Source organism: Anomaloglossus baeobatrachus, chromosome 5, assembly GCF_048569485.1.
Source record: "Anomaloglossus baeobatrachus isolate aAnoBae1 chromosome 5, aAnoBae1.hap1, whole genome shotgun sequence".
Lineage (NCBI taxonomy): Eukaryota > Metazoa > Chordata > Amphibia > Anura > Aromobatidae > Anomaloglossus > Anomaloglossus baeobatrachus.
In genome coordinates, this window is record NC_134357.1 from 505,798,383 (window position 1) to 505,824,845 (window position 26,463).

At 48.0% G+C, this 26,463-nt stretch overlaps 1 protein-coding gene across 1 annotated transcript in view; it reads left to right on the forward strand.

Moving 5' to 3' along the window:
- Window positions 1-761: 761 nt before the first annotated feature.
- The window catches only part of LOC142311966 (uncharacterized), a 244,957-nt gene continuing 219,255 nt past the window's right edge, over window positions 762-26,463 (forward strand). The window contains exons 1-6 of the mRNA XM_075350829.1: window positions 762-838; window positions 8,390-8,534; window positions 8,664-8,843; window positions 8,926-9,049; window positions 9,133-9,230; window positions 11,559-11,649. Coding sequence (XP_075206944.1) covers window positions 8,457-8,534; window positions 8,664-8,843; window positions 8,926-9,049; window positions 9,133-9,230; window positions 11,559-11,649 — 571 coding nt within the window. The 5' untranslated portion in view covers window positions 762-838; window positions 8,390-8,456. The remainder of the gene's footprint in view (window positions 839-8,389; window positions 8,535-8,663; window positions 8,844-8,925; window positions 9,050-9,132; window positions 9,231-11,558; window positions 11,650-26,463) is intronic.

Here is a 26,463-nt window from a genome sequence, read left to right on the forward strand (position 1 = left end):
TTGGCTGCCCTGCCAAAGGGCTATACTACAATAGACCCTCTTCCTTACAATGGGCACTTCAGGTTTACAGGCCCTCATGCACGTCTCTATGCAGGGGCATTGGTGAACCTCACAATTTTGGACTGCCCTGGCAAAGGAAAATACTACAAAGACTCACTTCCTCAAAATGGGCACATTAGACTCAAGAGGCCTTCATGTACATCTCTTCTCAGGTACATCGGAGTGCCACACAATGTTTTCACGTAAAATCTTTCATGTATTAATCTCAAAAAGTAACATACACCAGCTCTATCTCACTATTGGGTATGTGCCCTTAACATTTCCGCCATGAAAAATCATTTTGGTGTCATTTTGGAAGGTTTTCTGGTGAGTCCGTAAAAATGGCGTGAAACGCAGACAAAATTGTTCACAGCTGTGACTTTTGAGTGATAAATGCTTCAAGGGGTCTTCCCCATGCTGTTGCCATGTCATTTGAGCACTCTTCTGAGACTTTTGTGACATTTTTAGGGTTTCTCCATGCTGCCGGGGGGTCATTTCACAAAAATACTCGGGTCTCCCATAGGATAACATTGGGCTCGTTGCTCGGCCCGAGTACACGAGTATCTTGGGAGGCTCGGCCCGAGCTTCGAGCACCCGAGCTTTTTAGTACTCACTCATCACTAGTTATCCTCCATCTATGCTCTGCTGACAGGACCTGTGATGATGTCACAGTCATGTGATCAGTCACATGGGGGGGAGGAGTCAGAAGAGAGGTTGTAGGAAGTGAAGTGATTTTCTCCTGTAGGAAGCGGCTGCATGTAAGAGAAGAAACTGGAGGAGAAGTCTGCACTGGAGACCGGTAATGAGGGGACGGAGGGAACAGGGCTCAGTGCTGGGGGAAAGGACCGGGGCTCTCTACACATAGGAAACAGCCGGAAACACAGGAGAAGCTGGAGGAGAAGTCTGCACTGGAGACCGGTAATGAGGGGCCGGAGGGAACAGGACTCAGTGCTGGGGGAAAGGACCGGGGCTCTCTGTACATAGGAAACAGCCAGAAACACAGGAGAAGCTGGAGGAGAAGTCTGCACTGGAGACCGGTAATGAGGGGACGGAGGGAACAGGGAACAGGGCTCAGTGCTGGGGGAAAGGACCGGGGCTCTCTACACATAGGAAACACAGGAGAAGCTGGAGAAGCTGGAGGAGAAGTCTGCACTGGAGACCGGTAATGAGGGGAAGGGGGAACAGGACTCAGTGCTGGGGGAAAGGACCGGGGCTCTCTACACATAGGAAACAGCCGGAATCACAGGAGAAGCTGGAGGAGAAGTCTGCACTGAAGACCGGTAATGAGGGGCCGGAGGGAACAGGGCTCAGTGCTGGGGGAAAGGACCGGGGCTCTCTACACATAGGAAACACAGGAGAAGCTGGAGAAGCTGGAGGAGAAGTCTGCACTGGAGACCGGTAATGAGGGGACGGAGGGAACAGGACTCAGTGCTGGGGGAAAGGACCGGGGCTCTCTACACATAGGAAACAGCCGGAATCACAGGAGAAGCTGGAGGAGAAGTCTGCACTGAAGACCGGTAATGAGGGGCCGGAGGGAACAGGGCTCAGTGCTGGGGGAAAGGACTGGGGCTCTCTACACATAGGAAACACCAGAAACACAGGAGAAGCTGGAGGAGAAGTCTGCACTGGAGACCGGTAATGAGGGGATGGAGGAAACAGGACTCAGTGCTGGGGGAAAGGACCGGGGCTCTCTACACATAGGAAACAGCCAGAAACACAGGAGAAGCTGGAGGAGAAGTCTGCACTGGAGACCGGTAATGAGGGGACGGAGGGAACAGGACTCAGTGCTAGGGAAAAGGACCGGGGCTCTCTACACATAGGAAACAGCCGGAAACACAGGAGAAGCTGGAGGAGAAGTCTGCACTGGAGACTGGTAATGAGGGGACGGAGGGAACAGGACTCAGTGCTGGGGGAAAGGACCGGGGCTCTCTACACATAGGAAACAGCCGGAAACACAGGAGAAGCTGGAGGAGAAGTCTGCACTGGAGACCGGTAATGAGGGGACGGAGGGAACAGGACTCAGTGCTGGGGGAAAGGACCGGGGCTCTCTACACATAGGAAACAGCCAGAAACACAGGAGAAGCTGGAGGAAAAGTCTGCACTGGAGACCGGTAATGAGGGGACGGAGGGAACAGGACTCAGTGCTGGGGGAAAGGACCGGAGCTCTCTACACATAGGAAACAGCCGGAAACACAGGAGAAGATGGAGGAGAAGTCTGCACTGGAGACCGGTAATGAGGGGACGGAGGGAATAGGACTCAGTGCTGGGGGAAAGGACCGGGGCTCTCTGTACATAGGAAACAGCCGGAAACACAGGAGAAGCTGGAGGAGAAGTCTGCACTGGAGACCGGTAATGAGGGGACGGAGGGAATAGGACTCAGTGCTGGGGGAAAGGACCGGGGCTCTCTACACATAGGAAACAGCCGGAAACACAGGAGAAGCTGGAGGAGAAGTCTGCACTGGAGACCGGTAATGAGGGGCCGGAGGGAACAGGACTCAGTGCTGGGGGAAAGGACCGGGGCTCTCTGTACATAGGAAACAGACAGAAACACAGGAGAAGCTGGAGGAGAAGTCTGCACTGGAGACCGGTAATGAGGGGACGGAGGGAACAGGGAACAGGGCTCAGTGCTGGGGGAAAGGACCGGGGCTCTCTACACATAGGAAACACAGGAGAAGCTGGAGAAGCTGGAGGAGAAGTCTGCACTGGAGACCGGTAATGAGGGGATGGGGGAACAGGACTCAGTGCTGGGGGAAAGGACCGGGGCTCTCTACACATAGGAAACAGCCGGAATCACAGGAGAAGCTGGAGGAGAAGTCTGCACTGAAGACCGGTAATGAGGGGCCGGAGGGAACAGGGCTCAGTGCTGGGGGAAAGGACTGGGGCTCTCTACACATAGGAAACAGCCAGAAACACAGGAGAAGCTGGAGGAGAAGTCTGCACTGGAGACCGGTAATGAGGGGACGGAGGGAACAGGACTCAGTGCTAGGGAAAAGGACCGGGGCTCTCTACACATAGGAAACAGCCGGAAACACAGGAGAAGCTGGAGGAGAAGTCTGCACTGGAGACTGGTAATGAGGGGACGGAGGGAACAGGACTCAGTGCTGGGGGAAAGGACCGGGGCTCTCTACACATAGGAAACAGCCGGAAACACAGGAGAAGCTGGAGGAGAAGTCTGCACTGGAGACCGGTAATGAGGGGACGAAGGGAACAGGACTCAGTGCTGGGGGAAAGGACCGGGGCTCTCTGTACATAGGAAACAGCCAGAAACACAGGAGAAGCTGGAGGAGAAGTCTGCACTGGAGACCGGTAATGAGGGGACGGAGGGAACAGGGAACAGGGCTCAGTGCTGGGGGAAAGGACCGGGGCTCTCTACACATAGGAAACACAGGAGAAGCTGGAGAAGCTGGAGGAGAAGTCTGCACTGGAGACCGGTAATGAGGGGAAGGGGGAACAGGACTCAGTGCTGGGGGAAAGGACCGGGGCTCTCTACACATAGGAAACAGCCGGAATCACAGGAGAAGCTGGAGGAGAAGTCTGCACTGAAGACCGGTAATGAGGGGCCGGAGGGAACAGGGCTCAGTGCTGGGGGAAAGGACCGGGGCTCTCTACACATAGGAAACACAGGAGAAGCTGGAGAAGCTGGAGGAGAAGTCTGCACTGGAGACCGGTAATGAGGGGACGGAGGGAACAGGACTCAGTGCTGGGGGAAAGGACCGGGGCTCTCTACACATAGGAAACAGCCGGAATCACAGGAGAAGCTGGAGGAGAAGTCTGCACTGAAGACCGGTAATGAGGGGCCGGAGGGAACAGGGCTCAGTGCTGGGGGAAAGGACTGGGGCTCTCTACACATAGGAAACACCAGAAACACAGGAGAAGCTGGAGGAGAAGTCTGCACTGGAGACCGGTAATGAGGGGATGGAGGAAACAGGACTCAGTGCTGGGGGAAAGGACCGGGGCTCTCTACACATAGGAAACAGCCAGAAACACAGGAGAAGCTGGAGGAGAAGTCTGCACTGGAGACCGGTAATGAGGGGACGGAGGGAACAGGACTCAGTGCTAGGGAAAAGGACCGGGGCTCTCTACACATAGGAAACAGCCGGAAACACAGGAGAAGCTGGAGGAGAAGTCTGCACTGGAGACTGGTAATGAGGGGACGGAGGGAACAGGACTCAGTGCTGGGGGAAAGGACCGGGGCTCTCTACACATAGGAAACAGCCGGAAACACAGGAGAAGCTGGAGGAGAAGTCTGCACTGGAGACCGGTAATGAGGGGACGGAGGGAACAGGACTCAGTGCTGGGGGAAAGGACCGGGGCTCTCTACACATAGGAAACAGCCAGAAACACAGGAGAAGCTGGAGGAAAAGTCTGCACTGGAGACCGGTAATGAGGGGACGGAGGGAACAGGACTCAGTGCTGGGGGAAAGGACCGGAGCTCTCTACACATAGGAAACAGCCGGAAACACAGGAGAAGATGGAGGAGAAGTCTGCACTGGAGACCGGTAATGAGGGGACGGAGGGAATAGGACTCAGTGCTGGGGGAAAGGACCGGGGCTCTCTGTACATAGGAAACAGCCGGAAACACAGGAGAAGCTGGAGGAGAAGTCTGCACTGGAGACCGGTAATGAGGGGACGGAGGGAATAGGACTCAGTGCTGGGGGAAAGGACCGGGGCTCTCTACACATAGGAAACAGCCGGAAACACAGGAGAAGCTGGAGGAGAAGTCTGCACTGGAGACCGGTAATGAGGGGCCGGAGGGAACAGGACTCAGTGCTGGGGGAAAGGACCGGGGCTCTCTGTACATAGGAAACAGACAGAAACACAGGAGAAGCTGGAGGAGAAGTCTGCACTGGAGACCGGTAATGAGGGGACGGAGGGAACAGGGAACAGGGCTCAGTGCTGGGGGAAAGGACCGGGGCTCTCTACACATAGGAAACACAGGAGAAGCTGGAGAAGCTGGAGGAGAAGTCTGCACTGGAGACCGGTAATGAGGGGATGGGGGAACAGGACTCAGTGCTGGGGGAAAGGACCGGGGCTCTCTACACATAGGAAACAGCCGGAATCACAGGAGAAGCTGGAGGAGAAGTCTGCACTGAAGACCGGTAATGAGGGGCCGGAGGGAACAGGGCTCAGTGCTGGGGGAAAGGACTGGGGCTCTCTACACATAGGAAACAGCCAGAAACACAGGAGAAGCTGGAGGAGAAGTCTGCACTGGAGACCGGTAATGAGGGGACGGAGGGAACAGGACTCAGTGCTAGGGAAAAGGACCGGGGCTCTCTACACATAGGAAACAGCCGGAAACACAGGAGAAGCTGGAGGAGAAGTCTGCACTGGAGACTGGTAATGAGGGGACGGAGGGAACAGGACTCAGTGCTGGGGGAAAGGACCGGGGCTCTCTACACATAGGAAACAGCCGGAAACACAGGAGAAGCTGGAGGAGAAGTCTGCACTGGAGACCGGTAATGAGGGGACGGAGGGAACAGGACTCAGTGCTGGGGGAAAGGACCGGGGCTCTCTACACATAGGAAACAGCCAGAAACACAGGAGAAGCTGGGGGAGAAGTCTGCACTGGAGACCGGTAATGAGGGGACGGAGGGAACAGGACTCAGTGCTGGGGGAAAGGACCGGAGCTCTCTACACATAGGAAACAGCCGGAAACACAGGAGAAGCTGGAGGAGAAGTCTGCACTGGAGACCGGTAATGAGGGGACGGAGGGAATAGGACTCAGTGCTGGGGGAAAGGACCGGGGCTCTCTGTACATAGGAAACAGCCGGAAACACAGGAGAAGCTGGAGAAGTCTGCACTGGAGACCGGTAATGAGGGGACGGAGGGAACAGGACTCAGCGCTGGGGGAAAGGACCGGGGCTCTCTACACATAGGAAACAGCCAGAAACACAGGAGAAGCTGGAGGAGAAGTCTGCACTGGAGACCGGTAATGAGGGGCCGGAGGGAACAGGGCTCAGTGCTGGGGGAAAGGACCGGGGCTCTCTACACATAGGAAACAGCCAGAAACACAGGAGAAGCTGGAGGAGAAGTCTGCACTGGAGACTGGTAATGAGGGGACAGGGACGGAGGGAACAGGACTCATTGCTGGGGGAAAGGACCGGGGCTCTCTACACATAGGAAACAGCCGGAAACACAGGAGAAGCTGGAGGAGAAGTCTGCACTGGAGACTGGTAATGAGGGGACAGGGACGGAGGGAACAGGACTCAGTGCTGGGGGAAAGGACCGGGGCTCTCTACACATAGGAAACAGCCAGAAACACAGGAGAAGCTGGAGGAGAAGTCTGCACTGGAGACTGGTAATGAGGGGACAGGGACGGAGGGAACAGGGCTCAGTGCTGGGGGAAAGGACCGGGGCTCTCTACACATAGGAAACAGCCGGAAACACAGGAGAAGCTGGAGGAGAAGTCTGCACTGGAGACCGGTAATGAGGGGACGGGGGGAACAGGACTCAGTGCTGGGGGAAAGGACCGGGGCTCTCTACACATAGGAAACAGCCGGAAACACAGGAGAAGCTGGAGGAGAAGTCTGCACTGGAGACCGGTAATGAGGGGCCGGAGGGAACAGGGCTCAGTGCTGGGGGAAAGGACCGGGGCTCTCTACACATAGGAAACAGCCGGAAACACAGGAGAAGCTGGAGGAGAAGTCTGCACTGGAGACCGGTAATGAGGGGCCGGAGGGAACAGGACTCAGTGCTGGGGGAAAGGACCGGAGCTCTCTACACATAGGAAACAGCCGGAAACACAGGAGAAGCTGGAGGAGAAGTCTGCACTGGAGACCGGGAATGAGGGGACGGAGGGAACAGGACTCAGTGCTGAGGGAAAGGACCGGGGCTCTCTACACATAGGAAACAGCCGGAAACACAGGAGAAGCTGGAGGAGAAATCTGCACTGGAGACCGGTAATGAGGGGCTGGGGACGGAGGGAACAGGACTCAGTGCTGAGGGAAAGGACCGGGGCTCTCTACACATAGGAAACAGCCGGAAACACAGGAGAAGCTGGAGGAGAAGTCTGCACTGGAGACCGGGAATGAGGGGACGGAGGGAACAGGACTCAGTGCTGAGGGAAAGGACCGGGGCTCTCTACACATAGGAAACAGCCGGAAACACAGGAGAAGCTGGAGGAGAAGTCTGCACTGGAGACCGGTAATGAGGGGACGGAGGGAACAGGACTCAGTGCTGGGGGAAAGGTCCGGGGCTCTCTACACATAGGAAACAGCCGGAAACACAGGAGAAGCTGGAGGAGAAGTCTGCACTGGAGACCGGTAATGAAGAGCAGGGAACGGAGTGATAATAGGTGCAGAGGCTGCAATAGCCCCGGGCCCTCAAGCATACGGGGCCCAAATTGTCTCTTTGGCTGATATGAAAAGATCAGTGCTACTGCAGTATTTGGCAGCTGTACAGGAGCTTTTGCATTGAGGCCTATGAGCTTCAAGTAATGATTGTCCAGAGTGCTCAGCACTACTTGGTACTTGAGCATCGTGATGATGCGCTGCACTCAAAAACGCGTGAGAAAAAGCGATAACACACTGTGTGCACACAGTCTAAACCTTGTTTTTAGAAAATGTTTACTAAACATTGAGATATTTTACATTTTCCCTTTGACATTTCTTCTGTGTTTTTGGTGCTGGATTGTAGATATTTTGTGATAATTCTCTGTGTGTGACTATAGCTGCATTGTGTGTTATACCGGGGGCAGGACGGGGCCAGGACTGGATGTAGTGATCATGTGAAGCCGGTAACAGCTCCGGAGATTCCTTCCATGGGATCTTTTGTCCATGTGCACGTTTTAGGGGAGGGTTTTACCTCAGTATTTGTAAGTCGAAACCAAGAGTGGAACAATTAGAGGAAAAGTATAATAGAAACACGGGCACCACTTCTGTATTGTTACCCACTTGTGGTTTTGGCTTATAAATGCTGAGGTAAAAAACTCAATGTGTGAATGTGGCCTTTTAAAGAAAAAAATGCACCAAAACCGCAGAACTGTGCGTTTTAGATACTTTTCTTCTCTATAGGCTTACAGTATGTGTGGAGCCTGAAAAAAAACAAAAGTAAAAAATGCAATTATTTTAAGTGCAAAATCAAAGCTTTTCTGTACTATAAAACCACATTAAAAACACAGCTTCACATCTGCACCAAAAACGGCAATAAAAATGCAGCACAAATGCAATAAGGGGAGATTGTTATTGTGCAGTTGGGTGCAGACACCTGCAGAAAATAATAAACTGTATTTGGGCTACATGTGAACACGGCCTTACAGATACAAGAAAGCAACATGTCATATAGTGAAGCTACATAAAGATGAGGAAGTTCTGAGCTTAGGATATTAAATCGTCATCTTCTCCCCATTCAGGTCCCTACAATATCGGATCCTCTCAGATCTTCTCTATAAGAGAATTTTCCTGATTGACCCATCAAGGATGGATAAGGACAGGGACAAGATGGCGGAGAGGATATTACACCTCACCCTAGAGATCCTCTTCCGGCTTACTGGAGAGGTGAGAGATTCTGATGATGTCACATTACATCATTCTTATCTATGGGAATAACAGATGGACAGAACTGGAGAGGTGAGGACTCTGGAAATGTCTGTAGTGAGGTTTATTAATGTGTCTCTCCATAACCAGGATTACACAGTAGTGAAGAAGACCTCTAGTGATCGCTGTCAGGACCCTGTGTCTGAGGGATGGGGAAGACCCCTGAGCCCAATCACGGGGCCTCCACCTCACCCCCTGATACATGAGGACATCAATGACCAGAAGATCCTAGAACTCACCTACAAGATGATTGAGCTGCTGACTGGAGAGGTGACACTGCTGGGAATGCTGGGACATTATACAGTAACGCTATGAAGGGATCAGGGGATGACGGTATCATTGTATGTGTCAGGTTCCTATAAGGTGTCAGGATGTCACCGTCTATTTCTCCATGGAGGAGTGGGAGTATTTGGAGGGACACAAAGATCTGTACAAGGACGTCATGATGGAAGTTCCCCAGCCCCTCACATCACCAGGTAATAGACAGGACTAAATACACACGACCTATAATTATCTGTATGTAAAGAATGAATTCAGACCCTGTATGTGTTTCCTCCAGTTCTATCCAGTGAGAGGACAACACCAGAGAGATGTCCCCGTCCTCTTCTTCCACAGGAGTGTAAACAAGAAGATCCAGATGTTCCTCAAGATGATCAGGTAGATGGAGAGAAGGTGCCATGAAATCTCCCTATGATGTGTAGACGGCTGTGAAGGTCTTGTGTTCAGTCTTATTTCCACCAGTATTATACACTGAATTGACAACTAATTAGAGACTCTTATCTGACATTTATTAGACACATGAGTGCAGAGTGCAGCATAAATCAGAGAGATCAGTTTTCAGAATGGGATTTTTGAACAATCTGAATGACTTTGAGAAATATCATTGGCGTAAGATTAGCTGGGACCAGCAATGAAAAATTGACAACTTCCTTGGGTTTTTCGTGTAATAGTAACAAGTGTTAATGGAAACAGCAATTCTCTCAAGGGGGTTCTGGGATCTTCTATATCTTTACACCAGGAACATGACATTACTTCTTCCTTCCCCGACTTTCACAATCCTCAGACCTTCATTTTCTAATGCATCTCTGGGCAGAGGTAGATGAGGTTAAGATAATGTCAGCACTTCCCATCTAATTTACGCAATTGCAAGAAATTATCCTATTGGAAGTGACCAGTATTCCTGGTGAACAATCTCCTCACCTAGAGGAATCTGAGGTGATTAATTTCTGCAGTTCTGAAGACAGATGGAAGCTCAACGTGCTACTAGATGGCTGTCTGTAATAATGTCGCCATTCAGTGTATGGCTACTTTAGCGCTTCTGAACCCCTCATGGTGCTACAAGGTTCTGCATCTCCACTTGGATGCAGGCCTACCCCCTTAGGAAGCCAGAACCCCAGCGCCCGTAACACCTAGAACCCATGTAATCCCAATTACCCCAACAAATCCCCCATAGAATGGTACCCAGCTAGGTTGGGACCAATTGGATGGCCGCCTAGAGGTGGAGCCAGTCCAGTCCACTAGTTGACTAGGTGGGAGGGGCAGACTCTGGAGAGAGAGAGAGTTTAAGTAAGTCAGACGGTGAAGGTGGAGTGTGTGACTGAAGAGCATCCTGACTCAGGTTACCGGTGACCTGGTATCCAGGAGAGGTAGTTGCCGGTGGAGTATGGTGGCGTACTCCTGGAACTACGCACCGATGGGGTGCAGGACCCTAGGACAGGAAAGAGCTCCAAGCCGACCTGTTAACACCTGCATAGCAAAGGACATCAAGGACCCTGCTGACCTTAGAGAATCCAAAGACTCAGTAGCAACGGGAGAACCGGGGACAGGACCAGAGACTCCAACCCCACAGGGTTCACGGTACCGTCAGGCGGACAGAGGTGGACAAACCACAGACCGGGGACCCCAGTGTTCCATACCACGGGGACCCACTTACAGAGACAGACAAAAATGTATAATATCAGCTCACCAAGCTTGCTGCAGTCCGTAATGGAGGATTCAGCGCACGGATGGTTTAGAAGTCGCCAGGTAAAGAGGAAGGTATGAATCCAGTGCAATCACATATAACGTATTAAAATCAATCTTCTTTATTCATATGATATTCATAAAATCCAGGAACATGCAGCATAGATTACAAGGATGCCCAGGTCAGAGCGACGCGTTTCAACAAACTGTCTTAATCATGGTCTGACCATGATTAAGACAGTTTGTTGAAACACATCGCTCTGACCTGGGCATCCTTGTAATCTATGCTGCATGTTCCTGGATTTTATGAATATCATATGAATAAAGAAGATTGATTTTAATACGTTATATGTGATTGCACTGGATTCATACCTTTCCACTTACAGAGACAGGTGCAGGGGAAGATGGTACCAGAGAACCAGACTGGCACTGGGAAGACGGGGACCTGGAGGCGAAACCAGCCGGCCTCGTGCAACCAGTTAACATCAAAACTTAGTAATCCAGTTGCACTGAATACCTGTCTGGATTCCTTCTTCCGACGTCCACCGCACCATACACCTGCTTGGGCAATACCCTACTTGCTGAGGGCCCAAGTCATCACAGCTGCACATTCCATCAGCCTCAGCAAAACCTGCAGCGGCGGCTCCCTATACTTAGCCGCAACACCGCAAGTGGTGTCATAAATAACTTTATTCACAAATCCCTTGTAAATATCCCCCATTACAAAAAGGGCCCAGGGCACGGAATCTGGTAACGGCCACCATCGTGACATTCCCCGTAGAGACACTGCCCGGAACAGAGTACTCCATATTCCTGGGTGCTACACTACTACTTGGTGAAGGTGACTGGATAAAGCTGATCATAGACATTAGATGTTGTCTGGATCTTCTCACAGTTTTCTGGTTATTGGATATGCTCGTTGTAAAAGGAAACCATTAGGTTACATTTTGTTTGATATTTTGTTGTTTTTCAAAATCATTCCCCAAACATCTCCATCTGTGACTTTTACACTATTTGTTTCAGGGGGAAGATCTGACCCATATTAATATTACGGAGACATATGTGAAGGGTGATGAGCGGTGTAAAGAGGAGATTCCTACAGATAACTGCACAGGTGAGTAGTGACCACTAAATGCAGAGAAGTCACAGGTTCTACTGAGTCTCTGGCTTATAGAATAATTATACCTAGATGTTGCATTTTTTTTGGGTTGTGTTCACATGGAACTTTTTATGTGGATTTTACACTTTAAGATTTAGAGGCTGATTGATTAAAGTTAGCACCATGCTCCTAAGTATCTTAATGAAGGGGTGCTATCGGGTAAGATATGCTAAATTCATTAAGACGTGCTTGAAACTTGTATGAATTCGGCACATCTTTTTAGTGGCGGACGCCTCTGAGCTCCTTTCTAACATCTAAGATACAGGTAAAATATATCTTTGTACCGTGTAAGCCAGTAGAGATAAAAAAAAAATTGTTTAGATAAAAAAAATTGTTTAACACAACAATTTTCTCCATGGGGTTCTGGGATCTTCCATATCTTTTTAACAATTTTTTTAACATCTAAGAAAAAGACTGATGGCACATCCTACCTTTCTAATGTGAACAGGTTCATTTTCCATTTTCAGATTCCTGTCCACCCATAAATTATAGGTTTTCTAACCCAAGGAGAGGCATTAGAGCAGGCAGGGACCCAACAAAAAGAGGTCACCTTGCCATTGGCTGTTGGGCTCACATAAAACTGGCTATTTTTGTGTGCTAAGTACCTCAATTTTTACATGTTTTTCATAGCGGTAATGCATGACTATATTCCCATATTCATTGTTCCACATATCTTAGCACTACAGAGTGCAGCTGTCTCCTTTTTATTTCAACATATCAGACAAGCATACATTATGTCACTAACTCTTCATGAATTTGTAAGGCACCACCCCTTTTCAATGCTGCACTCCGTTGGTGGACCCGGCTGAGACTGTCATGAAAATGCCAAAAATCACAACAATTTGTGATACTTCAATCGGCAAAACGTTTGCAACTTTTCAGTGTTTTGTGCCAGAAAAATGGCATAAACACTTTAATGACTAGCCCCTTAATGCTTAAAAAAATGCTTTCTTACACTATTTTATATGAAGGCTTCACATCCTCGTCCATAAAACCTTTCTGAGCTTCTGCGCAGGACATAGCTCTGTATTCCCAGTCTGGCCCATCACAGGTCATTGTGCTCAGTGGATGTCTCTAAATATACTATTGAAGCTTGTTCATATCGGTGACCTCTAATATAGATGGCAGAAACATTACCAGTCACCACAGGCTTCACTGTTATGTACAAGAGAATTTTCTCAGCCTAAAAACTTCAATAGTATTCTTTTTTAAGAAACGTATTATCTCATGGGAAGGTCAATCTTCTTTCTCCAGTCTCAGATTGTCTTTCTGAGCTGCCTCCTGTAACCTTTCCAATATTGCCACATCTACCTGCTGCTCATGCGTTTCCTCCTGGCTATAGAGAGGCACGGACAACTTCTGCACAAATTTTATCCCACCACTTCTCCATCTGATCTAAGGTTCTAGTTTAGTTTCTGTCTAGATTCCTGCAAGGTGCTTTCTTGTACGGTCTCTCTCGTTTTCTGGCCTGGCTTGTCTGCTTGTTTATCCCGACCTCTTAGCTCTCACCTATGTATATTGAACATGTGCTGTCTGCCCTTATCTGGAATAGCTTGAATACTTCTTTTGCCCTTGTTCACATGTACCTCACACCCGTGTCTCTAACCCTCCAGCCAGCTGTTGCAGTTCCAGGAACTGTCATGGAGTGGTTCCTGATGACTACTGGTGGCCAAGCCTATTCTCACTATCAGAGGCTCTAGTAAATACCAGGTAGTCACTTAGTCATGTGCCTCCAGGGTAAACCCTGCCCGTGGCACAGTGGGTCCACACCCACTATGGTTAGTTAGATCAGCCCACAGACTCCGCTGACAAATCGGAACCCAGGGATCCCAAGTCTAGCGTACATGTACTGTACAAAGAGGTCCACCTCAGTGTGAGCATCAGGATCAGCTAATGCATGCCATCAATGTGGTGTCAGCCCAGCTGCAGGATCTGTCCACTGCAATGTCTTCCTTTTTCTTCCTATTATGTCTTCTATGTCTGGCCAATCCACCTCTGGTTAATAAGTCTCTATGAGGAAGCAGTCTAATGCTCTAATTTCTGTTGGATCTGCTAAGCTCCAGCTTCCACTTCCGAGCCACAATGAAGGAGACCCCAAGCAGAGCCGCAGCTTCATTAATCTGTGAGATCCACTTAACACTCCACACTCCTCTCTTTCCCTCTGATTAGAGCAGTGTTTCTCAACTCCAGTCCTCAAGACCCACTCAACAGATCAGGTTTTCCTTAGTCAGGTTTTCAGGATTTCTTTAATGTTGCACTGGTGATGCAATTATTCCCTGTCTAACATTGAGGAAAACCTGAAAACATGATCTGTTGGTGGGTCTTGAGGACTGGAGTTGAGAAACACTGGATTAGAGCAATATAGCATTTATGCTCTTCCTGTGCCTCCCCAGCGCGGACCGGGGTGCTCGGATCCAGGGTGGTCGTGGCTCGAGGGGTCCAGACCCGGGCTTGGCAGACACTCCGATCCTTGAAAGGGGGTTATTTACAGGGGAGAAGTTCGTGATGCCACCTGCGGGTTGCGGTACTGGGAGTACCGCCGCTGCTGGAAGGAGTACCGGGGCAGATGGTGTGGAGCAGCAAGGTGTCAGTCCCTCTGCAGGTAGATATTTGGGAGCTCAGGATGCAGGGGAACCAGGGTACTCACTGAGTGTAGTCGTGGTGCTAGATGAGGATTATAAAGTAGACACTCTACAAATATCACCAAATATTCCCAATATAAACAATTATTTATTTAATAAAAATCAACACCACAGTGTAAGTAAACAAGTGATCACTAGATCATGTACATATTAAAATATTCCAGATGACAATGAAATATAAGCAAGCAGACACGATTCACAAACAACTTCGAGCATAGGACTTAACTTAGGCTGAAAATATAGCAGCATTCAACATCCAAACTTTGGAGTCTAACAGTCCATAAGGTCCAAGCATATATGTGCTGTTGCTCTTTCAGAAGTCCTTTCAATATAGGTGAATCGTCCACTTAGATGTCATATAATTATTCCTTCTTAGTTCCTCCGCCTCGACGCGTTTCCCCACACAGAGAGTGCGGTTCATCAGGAGGCTATAAGTTTAAATACATTTAATCAGCATCAAGATATCCAAGGATACACAGTTTTCAATACATTATCACAGTAGCATCAAAAATAGAAAACCAACAATGTATATAGTACTTGCCCAGAATGAAGGTTAGATGTACAGGTCCATGGCACCAGATAGACAGGATCAGCAATGGTACAGACAATGCTGTGTAGATGACCACCACTGTCCAAGTGATCGCCATGGAGCTGTACCACCATTAAGGTATATATATACCCCAAACATTATTCAGAACACCTGCGGGCACAGCAGGGCGGAGGCTACCGGATGTCCGGTGTACGCCCCCTGTATGACGTGCGCTTAATGCACGTGCCATACGGGGGCCCAAAAGGATCAAACACAATTGCCGTCCAGCGATACTAAAATCCGGCCGCCCATGCCCAGTATCGCAAGCTCATAGTGCCCGCGTCAGGACGGATGCCTGCTCGGGTCAGATAGCATGGACGGGAGGAATAGAGACTTCTGCGCATGCGCGCGGCCTCCATAGATACGGACAAAGCGTCCCAGGAGAGCCGCGTCACATGATCCAATGAGAAGATCCTCCGTACAAAGGCTTGTGCGCATGCGCGCGGCTTCCATAGAAACGATAGAAGCGTCCCAGGGACGCCGCGTCACATGAACCAATAAGAAGATCCTCCGTACGCTTGCGCAATATCGTAGACATAAGGCTTAGATATTTTTCACCCCCACCATTGAGAATAACTCAAAAAGGCGGTACTTAGATTATTTTAATAAACACCACATCTTTCAGAGCTACCGCTCCAGGCCCTTAAGGTGTAAGGAATACAATATAGATATTAAATATAATTACATTAGGTATAGGGTACCAATTAGGATGTACAAGTGGCCGATCATAATATACAAATAGACATACGGCCAAATGTAAATTACATTAAGATTAACAAAATGGATTACATAGATATATATACGGCTAATACCATGTATATAGATACATCTTATATATTCCTAAGGCAAGCACTAACATAGATAATTATGATAATTAACCAATAATATAGAAACCCCTTATATTAATAAGTGGGCAAACTTCCAGAGTATAGTATATTAAGACCCTTAAACAGTATATGCCCTGTCCTTTCTATGTGGGGAGGAAGCAACTAAATATAAGCTGCTCGTTGAGCCCCCCTGGTGAAAGGGAGCCCAACTTAAAAATCCATGCTGACTCCTTCTGTAGAAGGAGCCTATCGAAATCTCCACCTCTAGGGTTAGGTTTTACTAGCTCCAACACAGAGAAACGAATATGAGTTAAATCACCCCTATGTGTCGCGTTCATGTGGCGGGAGATTGGTGTATCTCGTTTATTCCGAATATCGGATAAATGCTCCCCCACTCTCCTCCGGAGTTCTCTTAGGGTCTTGCCCACGTAGTCCATTGGACACGTGCAGCATGCCCTATAGACAACTCCGGAGGTCCTACAGTTACTAAATTCACGCAGATAAAAAGTTTTGCCATTAGCCGAACTCTTTATTCCTTTACATTGTTCCATTGATCCACAAAATTTACAATTACCACAACGGAACATGCCAACAATTTTCCTGTCCAGCCACGTTCCTTCTGGTCTAGGTGCCTGGTACATGCTGTGAGTCAGCATGTCACCCAAAGAACGCCCTCGCCTATATGTAATACTTGGCGATTTTGAAATGTGTTTGGAAAGGTCAGGGTCAGCCCTTAAGATCCCCCAATATTTTTTTATGACCGAAAACACTCTATCTGATTGAGTGTCAAAAGTACCGATTATACGTGTGATATTAGAATTGTCTTCACGTATCCTCGGGGTCATAAGCAAATGTCGATTGGTACTCTGGGCATAAGCATAAGACTGCTGCAAAATACGCCTAGGGTAACCACGCTCCAAAAAACGGTCAAAAAGATCGGCAGCCTGTTTTTTGAAATCGTCCTCTCTGGAACAATTCCTGCGTATACGCAAGAATTGCCCCTTTGGAATACCTTTTCTAAGGGCAAGAGGATGATGACTGTCCCACTTTAATAATGAATTCGTTGCCGTAGGCTTACGATGCGTGAGTGTCTGAATCCTGCCTCTCCCGTCTTTTACTATAACCAGATCCAAGAAGGTAATTGAGTTATGATCACATGTATAAGTAAATCTAAGCCCTAGGGAATTCTTGTTGAGACCCCCAACAAATTGCTCAAAATCAGAGATAGACCCTGTCCAGAGGATGAGGATGTCATCAATGTATCGGACCCAAAGTCCGATACATTGATGAGATTCCCCATCCTCCCCCCCAAAAACTACCGTTTCCTCCCACCAGCCCAGGTATAGATTAGCATAACTGGGGGCACAAGGGCTCCCCATAGCTGTACCCCTGAGCTGGTGGAAGTACTTGGTATCAAATAAAAAATAATTATGATATAGTGTGAAAGACAGCAATTCTCCAATGAATTTACTGTGTCTAGCACACTCGACGGCTCTAGTCCTAAGAAAAAAATTAACCGCCTGTAAACCTAACTCATGGACTTGCAAAAAATTCCAAGATCCTCTCATGGACATCTGAATCTTCTTGAAGGGGAATCCCGGGCACTTGATCAGTTATCAAAGAATGACAGTATTGTCATAAAAAAATCCGATAAGGGTGGAAATCTTGTGGTTCTAAGCCATGTGAAATATCTTGACATGTGCTATTCCCTACTGAAGGATAGGGAGACATATGAGAGGCTATCTAATGACCCAACCAAAATTTATCTAGATGTTCTTTTTCCCATTCTTGATAGAGCTAAGGGCTCTGGCCTAATTTCAGACAACGAATATGAGTTTCTATCACCTCTTAATCCAATGATTCCAGTCTTTTACGCACTTCCTAAAGTGCACAAGGGCCTAGAACCTCTTAAGGGTAGGCCCATTGTGGCGGGGATTAATTCCCTTTCCCAGAACATCGGGATCTATGTTGATAAGGTTCTACGCCCCTTCGTAACCGCCCTTCCGTCTTATATCAGAGATACTCCTCATCTATTGCAGATCCTTGAGGATGTAAGTGCTAGACACAGTAAATTCATTGGAGAATTGCTGTCTTTCACACTATATCATAATTATTTTTTATTTGATACCAAGTACTTCCACCAGCTCAGGGGTACAGCTATGGGGAGCCCTTGTGCCCCCAGTTATGCTAATCTATACCTGGGCTGGTGGGAGGAAACGGTAGTTTTTGGGGGGGAGGATGGGGAATCTCATCAATGTATCGGACTTTGGGTCCGATACATTGATGACATCCTCATCCTCTGGACAGGGTCTATCTCTGATTTTGAGCAATTTGTTGGGGGTCTCAACAAGAATTCCCTAGGGCTTAGATTTACTTATACATGTGATCATAACTCAATTACCTTCTTGGATCTGGTTATAGTAAAAGACGGGAGAGGCAGGATTCAGACACTCACGCGTCGTAAGCCTACGGCAACGAATTCATTATTAAAGTGGGACAGTCATCATCCTCTTGCCCTTAGAAAAGGTATTCCAAAGGGGCAATTCTTGCGTATACGCAGGAATTGTTCCAGAGAGGACGATTTCAAAAAACAGGCTGCCGATCTTTTTGACCGTTTTTTGGAGCGTGGTTACCCTAGGCGTATTTTGCAGCAGTCTTATGCTTATGCCCAGAGTACCAATCGACATTTGCTTATGACCCCGAGGATACGTGAAGACAATTCTAACATCACACGTATAATCGGTACTTTTGACACTCAATCAGATAGAGTGTTTTCGGTCATAAAAAAATATTGGGGGATCTTAAGGGCTGACCCTGACCTTTCCAAACACATTTCAAAATCGCCAAGTATTACATATAGGCGAGGGCGTTCTTTGGGTGACATGCTGACTCACAGCATGTACCAGGCACCTAGACCAGAAGGAACGTGGCTGGACAGGAAAATTGTTGGCATGTTCCGTTGTGGTAATTGTAAATTTTGTGGATCAATGGAACAATGTAAAGGAATAAAGAGTTCGGCTAATGGCAAAACTTTTTATCTGCGTGAATTTAGTAACTGTAGGACCTCCGGAGTTGTCTATAGGGCATGCTGCACGTGTCCAATGGACTACGTGGGCAAGACCCTAAGAGAACTCCGGAGGAGAGTGGGGGAGCATTTATCCGATATTCGGAATAAACGAGATACACCAATCTCCCGCCACATGAACGCGACACATAGGGGTGATTTAACTCATATTCGTCTCTCTGTGTTGGAGCTAGTAAAACCTAACCCTAGAGGTGGAGATTTCGATAGGCTCCTTCTAAAGAAGGAGTCAGCATGGATTTTTAAGGTGGGCTCCCTTTCACCAGGGGGGCTCAACGAGCAGCTTATATTTAGTTGCTTCCTCCCCACATAGAAAGGACAGGGCATATACTGTTTAAGGGTCTTAATATACTATACTCTGGAAGTTTGCCCACTTATTAATATAAGGGGTTTCTATATTATTGGTTAATTATCATAATTATCTATGTTAGTGCTTGCCTTAGGAATATATAAGATGTATCTATATACATGGTATTAGCCGTATATATATCTATGTAATCCATTTTGTTAATCTTAATGTAATTTACATTTGGCCGTATGTCTATTTGTATATTATGATCGGCCACTTGTACATCCTAATTGGTACCCTATACCTAATGTAATTATATTTAATATCTATATTGTATTCCTTACACCTTAAGGGCCTGGAGCGGTAGCTCTGAAAGATGTGGTGTTTATTAAAATAATCTAAGTACCGCCTTTTTGAGTTATTCTCAATGGTGGGGGTGAAAAATATCTAAGCCTTATGTCTACGATATTGCGCAAGCGTACGGAGGATCTTCTTATTGGTTCATGTGACGCGGCGTCCCTGGGACGCTTCTATCGTTTCTATGGAAGCCGCGCGCATGCGCACAAGCCTTTGTACGGAGGATCTTCTCATTGGATCATGTGACGCGGCTCTCCTGGGACGCTTTGTCCGTATCTATGGAGGCCGCGCGCATGCGCAGAAGTCTCTATTCCTCCCGTCCATGCTATCTGACCCGAGCAGGCATCCGTCCTGACGCGGGCACTATGAGCTTGCGATACTGGGCATGGGCGGCCGGATTTTAGTATCGCTGGACGGCAATTGTGTTTGATCCTTTTGGGCCCCCGTATGGCACGTGCATTAAGCGCACGTCATACAGGGGGCGTACACCGGACATCCGGTAGCCTCCGCCCTGCTGTGCCCGCAGGTGTTCTGAATAATGTTTGGGGTATATATATACCTTAATGGTGGTACAGCTCCATGGCGATCACTTGGACAGTGGTGGTCATCTACACAGCATTGTCTGTACCATTGCTGATCCTGTCTATCTGGTGCCATGGACCTGTACATCTAACCTTCATTCTGGGCAAGTACTATATACATTGTTGGTTTTCTATTTTTGATGCTACTGTGATAATGTATTGAAAACTGTGTATCCTTGGATATCTTGATGCTGATTAAATGTATTTAAACTTATAGCCTCCTGATGAACCGCACTCTCTGTGTGGGGAAACGCGTCGAGGCGGAGGAACTAAGAAGGAATAATTATATGACATCTAAGTGGACGATTCACCTATATTGAAAGGACTTCTGAAAGAGCAACAGCACATATATGCTTGGACCTTATGGACTGTTAGACTCCAAAGTTTGGATGTTGAATGCTGCTATATTTTCAGCCTAAGTTAAGTCCTATGCTCGAAGTTGTTTGTGAATCGTGTCTGCTTGCTTATATTTCATTGTCATCTGGAATATTTTAATATGTACATGATCTAGTGATCACTTGTTTACTTACACTGTGGTGTTGATTTTTATTAAATAAATAATTGTTTATATTGGGAATATTTGGTGATATTTGTATAATTCTAATATTCCCGGGACGTTGTTGATCGAAAGTAAAATTTTCTGTTAAAGTAGACACTCACACCGAAGGTAAGCCAAAGTGTCTGTGCTTCACTGTCAATGCGGGGAGCCTGTCCAGGTGTCCACTCCCACCGGTGTCACTTGGTAATCCGGAGCCCACCTCTGTGCACAATTTAGTTGTCTGTTGTCGCCCCTTGGCTTGAAGCTGTTAGGGCATTGCTCACTATATTTAGTTTAGCTGTGCTCTTGATAACTGACACTTGGGATTTCAGTGGGCTGCTTTACTGGAAAGCCCTATCCCCCACGGTGTGCTGTCGCCTTCAATCTCTGAGCTCTTAGGGAAGTTCATAAAGATACTCTCCCTCCCAGGTTAATTATCAGGACGTTGAATCCGTTCCTGACCTAGGGTCCTGTACCCCGTCGTGCTCGGTACCGGTCAGTTAATTTATGTTTCTGATGTCGACAGTCCTCCTAGACTATGTCCATCGCACGCTTTTCCAATGTCTCTGCCACCGGTCCCCGACTCCTCTGGTCTCGGACCACCGTCTGTTACCCAACCTCGGTCTAGCTCCCCAGGAGTTACTACTCCAGCTCCTCACTCCTTGAGGGCTCTCACTACTCTCCTCACTTCCTCCCTCCCCCCAGTCTGCCTGATTGTAGGTGGGTGGCCCTATACTTTCTTGTATTCACTCCTGTTTTTTTTTTAACTTGGCTTACCTACTCATTTATCCAGACCGTGGCTATTTATATTGAACCTGTGCTGCCTGCCCTGCCCCTCAAATAGCCTAACTATGTCTTTTGCCTTCGTCTGCTTGTACCTTGCACCCATGTCTCTTACATTTCAGCCAGCTGCTGTAGTCCCGGGGACTACCTCATATATGGATTCAGCTCTGGTAGGCAATGACAGGGACGCAATAAAGAGGCATATATGGGTTTGCAGTCCAAAAAGGGTTAGCGTTTTATTCATACTTGACCAAAACATAAATTTACAGTCTTACTTCAGAGCAGAGAAACAAAGGAAAAGTCCAGCTTGGCATATAGCGCAGCAAAAAGTCCAAGACATACCAGTCTATTCAGATATGTGTTTTCCTTCACACAGATTGACACAGACTCCTACATCCACGTTGGGCGTTATAACCCCTTCCTTTTGTCATTAATCGGGACCTGAGTGTCCTTATATTTGACGACAATATACTCTTAGGCCATTTTGCAGGCTGTTACATGTGATGATAATTTCCTGGGAATTAACCCTCATACATGACTACAATATACTCAGGTCATTTTGCAGGCTATTACATGTGAAATGCGATGATTATCTCCTGTGAATTAACCCACATACTTACCGTGTCAATCCATCTGATAGTCTGGTTTTGATAAAGGCCCTGGGCCGAAACGTCAAACTGTTGTTGCGGACAACTACCACTTATCCTATCAATGAAGAATTAGAATATATCATTATCTTTTGTTTTTCTTTTACTGTGGTTTAATGAGTGCCGGAGTTCCTTTTTCATATGGGTCTATTTTTCTCCTGAGCACCTACATGGTGATGCTGGGTCTTGTCTAATCTGTCACAGAAAACCCGGGACCCGTTGGTCCCTATTCTCATTTTTCAAAAATCTGTACTGCTCTGGAATCTGGCTCCCCTAGAAGTCTATGGGGATCAGAATCCAGAGATTAAAAATGGTGGTAGAAGGTATAGAGGAATGGGAGCAAGCGCGCTGTACTTACCAAGGCTCTGGCATGGATGTACGCTGCTCCCAGGTCTTGCATTGACTTCCTGGGCCGCTCCATGCATATGCACTACTCATGCATGAGTACTGCTTTCCCCAGCCACTAGCGCCTGTGATTGATTGCAAAAAAAGCAAAGTCCACAGCACCTTGGTCAGAGACACTATGCATAAACCACACAATCAGGGATTGTATAAACCACACAAGCAGATCAAGGACACACGTCCAGTATCAAGGGGTCACTTGATGCAAACATTCTATAAAACAAAGGATGACAGCGTCCCTCTGGGTGAAAAAATTCAGTCCATATTTATTCCATCAAGTGTGATAACAGCAGCAATGTTTCAACTGGATAGTCTTTGTCAAGCTGGGGGCTAGTATTCTCAGGCTGGGGAGGTTCAACCTAAAAATTTCTGGCTCCAGTCACACAGAATTGTCAAATTCATTAGATGCGACAAGCCTGGCGCTTTACATGGCTCTTCCATTGCCCTGGTGCAATGGCAATGGGGGTAACAGTAGGGGTTAATAACAGCCCACAGCTGCTAATAAGCCCTAGATTAGTGATGGCAGACATCACACTTGGATCACTAATCTGTAAGTGAAAGTAAATAAACACAGACACCGAAAAAATCCTTTACTGATGGTGAGTTGTTTTGCAATCTGAAGACTTTGGAGGAGGAATAGAAAAAGATATATAGGCAAGAAAAGACTAGGAGCTATAGCTGGGAAAAATAAGTTGGCCAGCTATATGAGCAAGGCTCAATCTATCCTCCTACACATGCTCTTCACCTTTGTATTTTTGGTAGCCAGGCTGTATCCCCAAGTAGTAACTGGTCAGTGTCCTCATTTGCATCTGACTGTGTGAATGAAACAGGTGTATACTCCCAGTCATCCACTTTTGAACCAAACTCTACTCCAAACTGGTCAAGTATCTGTTGGTGCCGTTGCTGATGTACCACTTGGTGAACTCCACAGAACTTTCAGAAATGATGGTGTGTTCTCAGCTTTGCTGGAGATGCCATTATTTCCTACATATAGAAAGGGGTGCCTCCTCTGTGCTCATATGTGTAGACTTTACATGCCACTCTTTCTTTTGGAATTAAGCTTGAATGGCCTCTGCACCATAGAAGATCAACTATGGTCATGTACACTAAATGTCCTTCACGGCTCGCTGTGCAAAGGTTTTTGAACAGCAGTAATGTACCCTTGTAACCAGAACCTAGGATAAAAGCAAAATGATAAAATACCTTGAAGGAAATAAATACTAATAGTACATGTAAATAACATATGGTACTTAGGTGACACTATATTCATCAAAATAGCATAAAAGCTATCCCACTGTGACAAGGTGTGCCCTATCAAGATAGTCCCTAACTCTTGTAGTTGACCTCTCTATGTACCAGCTAGCCACAAAATAGACGGGGGCAAATCAGGATCCTCACCTGACTGTTTAACCACCAGCCCGTGTACAGCTATATGGACAAAATACACAGCTCCCCTATATGTACAAATAAATTAAATCAAAACCAATTAAATGAGTCAGAAAATTCCACATCCCATACCTGGAGAGCTAATTTACAGTGGGTACGGAAAGTATTCAGACCCCTTTTAAATGTTTCACTCTTTGTTTCATTGCAGCCATTTGGTAAATGCAGAAAAGTTCTTTTTTTTTTCTCATTAATGTACACTCTGCACCCCATCTTGACAGAACCCCCCCCCCAGAAATGTAAAAGTTTTTGCAAACTAATTAACCCCTTCAGCCCCAAGCCTATTTTGACCCTAAAGACCAGGCCACTTTTCTTCATCGTTCCTTATGGGAGACCCACACCATGGGTGTATAGCTTCTGCCTCCGGAGGACACACAAAGTACTACACTAAAAAGTGTAGCTCCTCCCTCCGAGCATATACACCCCCTGGATGACCAAATTGAGCCAGTTCAATGCTTTGTGTTCAGGAGGTCACACACATGCATTCTCTTTTGATTTTTGATTTTAAAGATTTGGAAGAAAAGCGGGTCCAAGCTGGACTCCCGGCATGTCCCTTCTCACCCCACTGTGTCGGCGGTGCTGTTAAGGTTGATTTTACAAGGCTGGAGCCTTACATGCCGCGCTCCTTCACCATCCCTCGGGCTCTGGCTTGAAGTGGGAGCCATCACGGTTCTCACTGCTTTGCAGGAGACCGGTCTCCATCCGCAGCCCTTTCAGGACCCTGCCGGACGGAGCGCTCATCCCTCAGGGACCTGGCCCTGCGTCTCATAAGCTAAGTATTGAGACGTTATTGAGGGGTCCCTTGTACATTTATTGTGGGGAGAGTGTGTTATTTCACTTTGCTGTGATTTCCGGCCGGTTCTCTGGTTTTTTCCTGAGAACCGCGCCGAGGGTGCCTGCTTGTCGGCCGCATGGAAAAATTCAGGCCCCGGCTTCGGCTGCGGCCTACTTTCGTTTTCACTGCCCCTGCATGTCAGTCATGCAGGGGGACAGTGCAGCGCCGCCCACCGGCCGTTCAGCACAGGGGAGGATACTCCTCTCTGAGGAGATGTTTCCCTCCCCTGTATTTCTCCTTGGCCCTCCGGTTCCCGCTCTTGGACTAAACCCCGCCCCCCCTCCTCACTCCGGCGCCATTTTATCAGCGTTCACACACTGATCGGCGCTGGCTGCTGCAGCTCTGCAATCTGTCTGGGGGTCCAAACTGTGGAATCCGGAGGGCACACAAAACGGTCTGGTAAGCCACAACCTCTGGTTGTGGACTTCTTATACACTCTCTGGGGGTCATTCTGAAGGAGTGTGTTCTTTACTGCAGAGCCTCCACCTCAGCAGCATGTCTCTCACTAGGAGCAAGGCTGCAAGGCTTTACTCTATATGCACTGCATGTAAGCTCATACTGCCTGAACCGAGCACATATCCACATTGTGATGCCTGCTCTAACATGGTGGTGCCTCAGCCTGGAGTCTCCCCAGGGGTCCCTCCGGCTGCTCCAGCCCCGGTGGCTGAACCCCCGGCTTGGGTAGAATCGTTTTCTAAAGCTATCTCCCAGTCCTTTGCCGACTCCATGGGACAGCTGTCCCGGACTCTGCTGACCATGCATCAGCCCCCTTCTCAGGGCGCCTCTGCTGCTCCGACTCGCTCTGCAGAGCTCACAGAGGATTTTTCATCTGTTCCCAGACCCCGTCCTCCTAAACGGAGACGCAGGGACTCTTCTCCTTCCTCGTCCCATGGCTCTGATTCACGAGCTGAATCGCAGGGCGAGGAGGATGCCTTTACTGTGGGCTCGGACGCTACCTCTATGTACCCCATTGATCTAACCGAAGGTGATGCAGATGTTAGTGATTTGATTGCGTCCATTAATTCCGTACTGGACCTCAATCCACCAGTGTCAGAGGAACAGTCCTCTCTGGTAGAAAAACACCAGTTTACCTCACCTAAGAGAGCAAGGAGTATGTTTTTTAACCACTCCAGTTTTCAGGCCACTGTGACCAAACCCAGGGCCTGTCCTGACAAATGCTTTCCAAAGCGTAGTTCTGATGACCGTTTTCCCTTTCCACCAGAGGTGGTCAAGGAGTGGGCTCATTCACCAAAGGTAGATCCTCCGGTGTCTAGAATCTCAGCCCGGACAGTTGTATCTGTGGCGGATGGCACCTCACTTAAGGATTCCACTGACCGCCAGGTTGACCTTCTGGCCAAATCTGTATATGAAGCGGCAGGGGCCTCGTTCTCCCCGTCTTTTGCAGCAGTGTGGGCTCTTAAGGCCGTCTCTGCTTCTCTGGCGGAGATGCATTCTCTCACCAGGGACTCTATGCCCGAAATGGTTGCCTTAACTTCCCAGGCTTCGGCTTTTTCATCCTATGCCATGTCTGCCATTCTGGAGGCTTCTCACCGCACGGCGGTGGCTTCCGCTAATTCCCTCGCGATCCGCAGGATCTTGTGGCTTCGAGAGTGGAAAGCAGACGCTTCTTCCAAGAAGTACCTTGCTGGGCTCCCTTTTGCTGGGTTTCGGCTGTTCGTTGAACAACTGGATGAAATTTTTAAGGAAGCTACTGGCGGGAAGAGTACTTTCTTGCCACAAACTAAAACCAGGAA